The following is a 9844-nucleotide window of genomic DNA, read 5'->3' on the forward strand; positions in this document are numbered from 1 at the left end:
CATGTCAGGTTAATTGGTCACCCTAAATTGGCCTTAGGTGTGAGAGTGAATGGTTGTCTGTCTATATGTATCGCCCTGCGACAGACCGGCGAACTGTCCAGGGGCTGGATGAAGCGGCTCAGAAAACTGATGGATGGATGACCCCAAAGTGGCTTTATATCAAACCACAATGAATAAAGAGTTAATCTTACAGTATTTTTTTCAAACTTATGATTTTGTCTTTCGATGAAATACTGAGTTAATCCAATCCACATCCTGTAAAATTTACTCAAAACAACCCCCGATACTACAACTCCAGTGTTTTTCTCTTCATTCTCAGACAGTGAAACTCCACTACAATGTAATTTCTCACTTCAGTGTTTTTTTTTTTTCCATGGTGGACTCCCAAAACTTATCATGCAAAGAACCTGAAATGATCGGTACAGTGTTTTTACAATAAATCACCATGACTGTGACCATAATAAGTGACACTGAGAGGTTGATCCACAGGATTTCACCCTGATATGATCGGTGCAGTGATCGTATTAGACCATTTCCAGTCATTTCCCATGACTATCGTGCGTTCTGTGTAATACACGATCAGTTGAGATTTGGCAGACTTTGAAATCTTTTCCAAATCTTCCTAAACGGTCTTAAACAGTCTAACAGGAGGGTTCAAGCAGCTCCGACCACCATAAAGTATGCAAAATGCGGTAAAATATAACCACAGTTGACTCGAGGACGTGAACCGACCAACAGGTGACGGCGTGAAGCGCGCTGACGTCAAACAGACCCATCAGTTCTGCACTTCAGCTTGCCCACACTCTGGAAGGACGAGTGGAGCACCGGTGTTACGGTCCGTTCTGTGACCGGCTCTCAGCCCCGGGCGACATGAAGCGCCGCACGAAAGCAGAAAGAGTTGACTGGTTTGATATGAGCCGAGCGGAGAGGCGGAGTCAGGGGGGGAGAAAAAAAACGTAGCGTGTGCACAGCAGCTGCAGAGAGGAAAATGAGTCAGGACGAGGTTCATGAAAGTCACGGAGCTGTGACGAAACGACTTTCACACCCTCCGAGCGCAGCAGAGCCTCGCCGGTTCATGATGCTAATGATCTGGGATTATTTTCATAGCCAAAGTACATCTTCACTTTCTCCTCAAAGGAAACATTCCGCAAGGATTTAAAGAGATGAAAACGATTGAAACTTTTGAAAAGAGGAACGCCGGGTCTTCTCAGGGAAAATCTTACCATCATTGATTTAATTCCTTTAGATAAATAAACAAATAAATAAAGAAATAGATAAAGTCTCATAAAGTCTCGTGACCTTTGAACTGGGATTGTCACTCGTTGTATGTTGGTTCTTGTGTAGCTTTTGCCTTTTTTGCGTATCTCATGGGCCACCGTAGTTTCACTCTCTCTCCCCATAAACATTCTATTTTGCCTCATTGCTTTCCATTGATTACAAACACTATTTAATTCAGGAACAGCTCCAAGTGCTCTTATTTCTTAATGTTCCTGCGTTTATGTGAGACATTCTAAATGCGAGGGTGGAAAGGAAAAGAAAATCTTTAATCTCGGTGAGCATCAGTGAAGCACAACCAACTTTAATCTATTTATAGCGTGACATTTTCAGTCTCAGTTGCAATTTGCAAAGTGAGAGCTTCCACCGTGAGCCCAGCGTATGGGTGTCTGGGACCCGGAGTGCGGTTGCTTTGACGTGTGACTATTCTCCTGAACGGGGAGGCAGAACAAGAGGATTTAAGTACTTTAACCTGGAAAAATAAACGTACAAGCTGAATGGAGTCATTAGCAGCAGGGTGCATGTAAAGTAATGTCATTCCCACCATGATCCAGCCGAATAATGGAGCGTTAGCTTTTTAATGGGCTGCAGACGGTAAATGAGCCTAAAATCTCTGATAATCTGGGGGATCATCTGTTTCTCAGCTGCGGTTGATCATCACGCTGAAGTTCGCACGTCTATTTCTGAGTTTTGCTGCTTTTTCTGACGGCTCAACCAGCTTCAGGTTAACTTTTTTAATAAATATGTTTCCATAGAGATGAATGAGTCACTTCTTCTTTCTATGCTGCTAATTTCAGAGGACATTCACTTTGACGAGCATTTTGGGGAAAAGCGTTATCCTACTAAACCTTCTGTGTTGTTCTATCCTTTGCAGAATTTTTCTGATGAGTGGACAGGACACTGGAGAATCGGCCCAACACTTTATGAGTCTTTTCATGTGTTCATTTAACGCTGCTTTTGGATGTCCAGCTTCACTCGGAGAACGTTCAGCTGCTGACGCCGCACTCGCAGCGTCACAAATGTTTCGCCAGCGCTGGTTTTCGCTCTGCTTTTTCTTCTTTTTACGGTGTCATCTCTGCCGGCTCCGTCTGCACATCCTTCCTCATCAAAGTACTTCAAAGGCGTCGCTGCTGCTGACCCAAACGTTGAGTCAGACTCTGAGGGACATTCAGGTTAATCTGGAATCCCGGAGACGTTTGTGAGAATTTCACAGCGTCAAAGTGTCTCAAAGGTTCGTTTGGTCTGCTAGTCAGGAACTCATATCTGCAAGATGACAGGAAAAGCGAAGCAGGACGACGGAAGCGCTCGGCCACGTCCTTCAAGGCGACGCCTGATCTGTGCAGAACACGTCGAGCTCAGTTAGCGAGGACGTCACTCACATTACAAGGGAGACAGCTCAAATCCACCATCTGAAACTTTGAACCAAGTTTTATTTTGGTTTCAAGATGGCAGCGTGAAAGAGAATGAAGAGTTTTAGGACTATATTCCCCAGCAGCGTCAGTGCTATACATACAACCAACTGCTTCGGTAAATTATAATGAGTAGATCCTACGATCTGAACCATGAGCAACATATCCCAATGTTCACTCTTCTACCAGCCTTATCTGCACATTTATCTGTTTGTGATTGCATGTTTTCAAAGTTGACTAACTTGACACTTGTCAAAGCCAGATAAGGTTGACACTAGTTCCCAAACACTCCACTGTACGCAGACGACTCTGTGCATTACGGCGTCAGCATCAACTTTGAGGCTTGAGAGCTGTTTGACGGAGCCATGGCAGTAAATATTTTAGGACGTAAGTGTCAAAGCACAGAGCTCTCCAAGCAACTTTTGCCACTTTGATGACAGTCGCTTGTCGCTTCGAGGTCACAGAGGCGGAAGGCAAAACGACCGGTGGTTTCGGCGATGGCACAAATCATAAAGCATTAAGCCACAGATCGTGCTGACAGGCACAATCTCCTTCACGGACCGTAAAGGACAGCGGGCGATGCATTTATGCCGACCCCGGGCCGCAGGATTAAACGGAAGAAGATTGGCTTGCAGAAACCCCCAATGGCCCACGGTGAGGGGAGCAGTAAGCTTTCCGCAATGACATTTCCGCCGGAATCCCAATTCCGTCGACAAAGGAGGGACTGTAGGTGGTGAAGTCTGCCCGATCAGAGAAAGTTGTGAGGTCAAAGATTGAAAAAAGAGAAACACTGGAGAGAGAGATATTTCCATTTTGAAAAAATAGGGTCAGAGGCTGATTAAGCATGCAGGAGTTACGCCATGTGTGCTTATTCCAAAAAGGAGATTATAGCCAGCAAACAGGTGTTTGACCTTCCCAGGAGAGCCTGCGAGTCGGCTGAGAGGAAAACACCGAGGTAATTAGGGGCACCGGATACTGAATGGTAATGAGGCCGCAGGGTCGGACAGTCAGAAGCCCCCCCGGTTCTTTTTATCAAGGCCCCCGCGAGGACCGGCCGGTCGATTGATTTCCCCTCTCCAGTGCACCGGTTTTGAAGATCAATGCAACATGAAGGTATTTGTGTCCTCATTAATGCTGTTTGCACCGAGGATCGATGTGGACTGAACCGCCGGCTCGTCTTGGCAGACAAAGAACCGCCCCAGGAGGTGGAAGTAGGGGGGGGGGGGCAGCACACCTGCAACCACCAAGCTGAACATAGCTAAATCCTGCTTTCTCAAAACACTCCGGGGTGAAGCTCTACCATCACAAGAGAAACGCCTTCCATTCAAATCAGATCCATACCAAAATCCACCGGTTCAGTTCACCTCTGAAGGCCTTTAAAGAACACACGTTTGCCTAATTAGTTCAGAAAGTGTTCCCACGAGATTTTAAGATGTGTTGTTGTTGCATAACACAGGTCACCCGCGGGAGCACAGACCAGCAAGTCCTGCAGAACAAACAAGATGTCTGATGAAAGTTCCTTCAAGACTCTGTCAACTGGGATCTCCCAACAAGAGGAACTTTTACAGGGCGGCTGCAGGTTGGTAAATCTGACATTTCTATTTTGAATGTGGTGGAGAACGTCCTTCCACGCTGACGTGAGCCAGCACAGGTCTTGAAGAGTTCTGGGAGATCAGTTCAGGGAGTGAAAATTGAAAGGCTGGCCTTCGCAGACTTCTTTTGTTCAGTTTCATTTAGACCTTTTCTTCAAAATGGTGTCAGATTCAGTCAATTTAGAACAAGAGAAATGAAACACGGGGGGGAAAAAAAGACATTTTCCTTTAAAAGGGGCTTAAAAAGAACTACTTTGTTTCACTTTTTACTAGTTTCTTTTGTCAAAAATAGTGAAAGGTCAACAAATACAATACAAAACAAGGCTGCTTTTTGGGTTTTGACAGTTTCAAGGGGTGCAGGTTGGAGAAGAAGGCTCCTCCGAGAAAAGAAGCTTCAACCTTCACCCCCCGAATCCCCTTCAGCTATTATCCCTACATTTCTCTCACATCCACGTCTCAGAGGAAACTACCGCTTTCACCCGTTATCGACCTCATCAACAACACGTCTTTCCCTTCGGCTTCTCTAATATATTCTTACCTGCTCTCCTAAGACGCACTATAAATGTCAAAAAGTACTAAAATACACTGAGAACGTTCCACAATCTACAAGTAGCACTTATTCTCCTGATACTGTAATTCACTTTGACAGGATTCACCATTAATTTCCTTCTTGCATTGAGTGAATCTCCGACAGACTGGAGGAAAAAAAAAAAAATCACTTTCAGAAGAACAATTAAAAGCTCGAGAAGAGAAAAATACATGAGCTGGATGAATTTACAGCCATGATGTGCAGAGGCAGTGTGTGGAATATGAAACAATGCTGGTAAACACGCCTTTAAACTGCTCTCAGTTCCTCTGTTACAGCCGATCGTGTGACGCCTGGCTTCATGTATATGATATAAAATATTCATATGTCTGCTGAAATATTCATTTATGAATCATGCAAATGACTTCTATGGATTCCAGACTGTAAAAGAGACCATCACCGACAAGAGAGGCTCAATAACTTTCTACTGGAAGACGAGTGAGGAGCAGTCGCAGCGCTTTATCATAGCCGTGAGTGACTTCCTGTCTCAGCGTTCACCGGGAAAGCGACCGCCGTGGAAGGTGCGCCGCCGACGTGGAAGACTTGTTAGAGGTCACCAATGTGAGCTCTGCTTGACCAGCAGCAGCTGATGTGGCGGTTTTTTAAGCGCCGGAGACTCGTCAAGGCAACACCAGCTGTCAGGCAAAGTCGTGATCTGCGCTCAGTGTTCACGAGCGGCATATGCAGGAGGAGGAGGAGGAGGAGGGAGGAAGAGGACAGACGCAGATCTTCGCCGGAGTCTTCGGGGAGGTGGGCTACATCCTTCCGGGGTGCGGGAGCTAATGAACTCCCGCTGCAGTCGTCCCACACCTGCACCGTTTCGACGCTGCGTGTGTCAGCAGAGGAATCCTTCACAGCCGCTTCTCCGGGTTTATCTAAAACGTGTGGCGGCGAACGCTCCGAATAGAGCTGAGTCAGAACGAAAAATGGCCCGCTGCGTCGCGGCAGACACGGGAAAAAGTCGCTCTGCGTCCACTCTGCAGCGCCAGGCATTAGGGGAACATGTGGAATTTCTTAGCAGGAAGCACTGAGGTGCTGAATAGAACAAAAAATACTTAAAATGTCTCAGAATGTCTCAGAACGACTTGTCCTTGCAGACGATATTTTCAGTGCTTTTTTCATTTCTTAAGTCTTCCTGAATTCAGGTGGATTTGCTCTGAATCGCTCTGTAAACACCTCTAATCTGTGGACGGACTGCCGTATTTCTATTTCCGTGCACGTGTCTTTCTGGAGGGACTCAGACATGAATCCTGGGAGTGTGCGGATGCGCGTGGTGGGTGTGGTGGGCAGCACTCACCGTCCTTGCGGTGGTAGGTGATCTCCACCTTGCGCTCCTCGGACCCCAGCAGCGCCTGGGCCACCTGGGCCACGGCGTGGCGGCTGGTGAACTGCCCGTGCAGGAAGTCGCAGGTGCACGGCTTCTGCATGACGTCCGGCCGGGAGAAGCCCGTCATCTCGCAGAAGCCGTCGTTGCAGTAGATGATGGCGCAGTTCTGCACCCGGGCATTGGCGATGATGAACTTCTTGTCTGTGGGGGAGGGAGGAGGAGAACGTCTGCGTGAAGAAGGCCGGGGGGGGGGGGGGGTGATTCAAACGCGGCGCGCGGCTAACGCTTTCCTCTGACGAGCGGAGGTGGGAGGAAATGGGTTTACGGCGGATTATCCTTCATTACTTTGCACAAACGTGGGGAATCAGCTGATCCGCTGAATGAGAGATGAAACTAAAGAGAACGGCTGAGTCAGATGGGATCCCTCCGACACCGACGTCCAGGATTTCTGATGAAATAAAGCTGCACTGAAGACAATTTAAAGGTAGTTTATGGAAGCAATTAAACCAGTGGTTCTCAAACTGTGGCTTAGGCCCACAATAGGGGGCGCAGGAGAGCTTGAACAGCAGGGGTCGGGGGTCAGTGGGACGCCTTTTCCAATCATAATTTAAATATAACTGTTAAAATGCACTCTTGTTTGTTAAGCTAATTAAATTCATGAAGAAGCAGTAAACCTGAATAAAGAACTGCTAAATAATTCAATATTTTAATGCATTTTAATGCCATAAATCGAAATATGTGTTAAATAAACACTTTACATGCTAATCATACAATCAAATCTCATGCAAAGGTGGAACCGAGCAAACCAAAATCACAGCTTTTCCTCACAGAGGAATCCACAGCGAGGTGTTGGGGCTGTGCAGTGGTGCAGCGGTTAGGACTGTCGCTCTGCAGCGGTTCCAGTGCTTTCTGTGTGGAGTTCAAACGTGAGCCTCGTCTCTGCAGAGGGTTGAGCCCGCAGGCGTTTGAGGCTAACCTGTGAGCCGATCCGCTCTCTGCTGGCTTTAAATGCTTCTCCTGAGATGCACTTGACCAGGATAGAGGAGATCCATGAGTCAAAGATGCTAAATAAAAGCTGCTGTTCACTCTAAAGTGCAGCTTTCTGGACTTTTACTGTATTTTACAGCAGATCTCTGTGTACAGCACTGCACTGACGTGGTGAAATAACTGGGAATAGGAAGGGATTTACTCAATTTCTATCTTCTATTTTCTTAATGAATGAATTTTACTTATTCGGAATATAATATAAGGATCTAACATTAGTCATAAAACATGTAAACAGAGTGGGAGGAGCACCAGGCCATTAAATCTCACCTTTTTTTTAGCAGCTATTGAGAAATACTATGCTTCATTAACAATAATAATAACATTCATATTAACATGAAGTGCTCCTTTATTTAAAAAGTAGAAAAATTAAAATAAAATAAAATAAAATGTATTCAGTATTAGCAGAAGAAGCTTTCAAAAGTAGATCAAAAGGAATATATTTAAAAACAGATGAGAATAGTATAAATCATCACTATTTTGCGACTGTGTTCATCATTGTTCCATCATTATTGACAAAAACACGCAGAAAACAGAAGAACATTAAATCCCATTATGCATGCAGACTCTTAAGTTATTGTGAATCCCCAGTTTATGCCTTTTTTTTATGCGAAAGAACACATCTGAGAGCCTTATTGTTTTCAGTTTAGAGAAACGCACAAAGAGATGCGCAAGTGGCCAAACTGCTGTTCTGTTATCGCACCCCCGATGTGGAGGAAAGGGCCCAATAATGATGGAATAAGAGTGAGGACGCAGACACAAAAGCCAGGCAGCAACCCCCCCACCACCAACACACACGCGCGCGCGCGCACACGCACACACACTGAAGATAAGACTCACTTTGTCCTTCAAATTTCCGTATGATTACTCCCAGAAATGTGTTCTGTGGCGCGACATGACCCCTCCGGACCGGCATGGTTCCCCCACCGCTGCCACCGCCTCCCGAAAATCCAAGATCTTCGGGTGTCCAGGTGGATAAATCAAACCTCCTCCTCCTGATAATAAACCGTCAAGTTGGTGTCGGAGCGAAGCCAGAGGGGCTCCCCGTTTTCTGCCCCCTTTGTCACCACTCAGTCATCCTCGGAAGAAAGCGCAAACCCTCCCGCCCCCCGTCCTCCCGTCTGTCTGCCTGCCTGCCTGCCTGCCTGCCCCTGCCTCCTCCTGCTGCCCCCCGGCCCCCGTGTTTCCCTTATTTCAGCTCCTCCGACGCGTCCCCGGGAGAGCGCATCGTGCGCGCCGCGCCTCGCCGCCGCTGGACAGAAAGGCGCACCGCGGCTCCGCCAGCATCGCACCGCCGCTCCTCGAAAGCTCCGTTTGTGCCAGTGCGGGAAGTGGATGCTGCGTGAAGAGCGCGCGCGCGCACGCGTGTGTGAGAGAGAGAGTGTGGAGTGTGTGTTGGTGGAGGAGGGGGGAAGCGCTATTGTTGTGAAGTGAAGACGGATGGTGTCTGAGGCCAATGGCTGAGAGGCGCAGCGCCGACGCGCAGAAGGGAAAACCCATCGCGGCGCGCGCAAAGACGCACGCCGCACGCCTCAAGACGCAGGATTCAACTCATATTTATCTCATAGAACTGAATTATTTCACATGGTTTCAATTGTGTTTCACAATATGATAAAAATGACAAGAAAAAGCAACAACTTTGTATCACTTGTGCAGCAATAAAGATACAGCGAGTAAATTGGATGTAATGCTACTTTGGTGCAGTTAGTGGCAGTAATGAGTCACTACAGGTTAGTAACAATTTAATCTCAGATTATTTCAAGTGCTTCCATTTTGTCAGAATAATTAATTTGATGCTCATATTTATCTGCAAAATCTTAAATTTGATTTTATAATGACTAGAAGTTTTGCAAGGACAAAATTATAACAAAAACACCTGAATCTAATTTTACTTCTGCAACATTAAAGGTACAATAAATGAAATATAAGTGTACTTTTGTGCATTAGGTGGCAGTAGTGAGTCACTGCAGAGGAGAGCAGTGCAAGCAGCATCAATATAAATGTAGGATTTTAAGCCTTTTCTTCAGTTTTATCGCAACACTTTGGATAAAACTTATATTTATCTGTTAAAACTTTCACAATAGAAGATAATGCCTCACATTTAAATTGCTTTTGGAATTTGAAGTTGAAAGCAAAAATGTAGCAATAACAAGTCGGAGCTTAATTTTTACTTGAGCAGCATTAAAGTTGCATTTCCGCAACATTTAGGTAATGCTCGTTCTGTGCATTAGGTGGCAGTAGTGAGTCATTACTGACAACCATGTCAAGTAACAGAGAAATGAGTTCACAAAGCAATACACCACTTAAACACATTTTATGAAGCCATTAACTTCTTTATAATCACATAGTTTGAGAAAAATTAACGATTTGTATTTGCAGTCATTTTAAGCCATGAAACTGTTGTGTTTTGTCTATCGCCCTGGAAAAAAAAATAATTCCCAACAATTTGTGTAAACGAGCTCCGTGCTAAAAGGTCCTGATGAGGTTGACTCATCATACTAGTTTGTTGTGTTAGTAGTAGAAACAAACTCTCATAACCTGACAGATGCGATAAAAAGGATGAGATTCACAAAATGAAAGAACAGGACGGAGATGAAGACATAAAGCCGAC

At 45.7% G+C, this 9844-nt stretch overlaps 1 protein-coding gene across 1 annotated transcript in view; it reads right to left on the reverse strand.

Moving 5' to 3' along the window:
* Positions 1 to 8327, reverse strand: part of LOC115383624 (potassium voltage-gated channel subfamily H member 7-like) — a 54218-nt gene extending 45891 nt beyond the window's left edge. The window contains exons 1-2 of the mRNA XM_030085756.1: positions 8074 to 8327; positions 6160 to 6390 (exon numbers count right to left, since the gene is read on the reverse strand). Coding sequence (XP_029941616.1) covers positions 6160 to 6390; positions 8074 to 8149 — 307 coding nt within the window. The 5' untranslated portion in view covers positions 8150 to 8327. The remainder of the gene's footprint in view (positions 1 to 6159; positions 6391 to 8073) is intronic.
* Positions 8328 to 9844: the final 1517 nt, after the last annotated feature.

Source organism: Salarias fasciatus (genome assembly GCF_902148845.1).
Source record: "Salarias fasciatus chromosome 23 unlocalized genomic scaffold, fSalaFa1.1 super_scaffold_20, whole genome shotgun sequence".
Lineage (NCBI taxonomy): Eukaryota > Metazoa > Chordata > Actinopteri > Blenniiformes > Blenniidae > Salarias > Salarias fasciatus.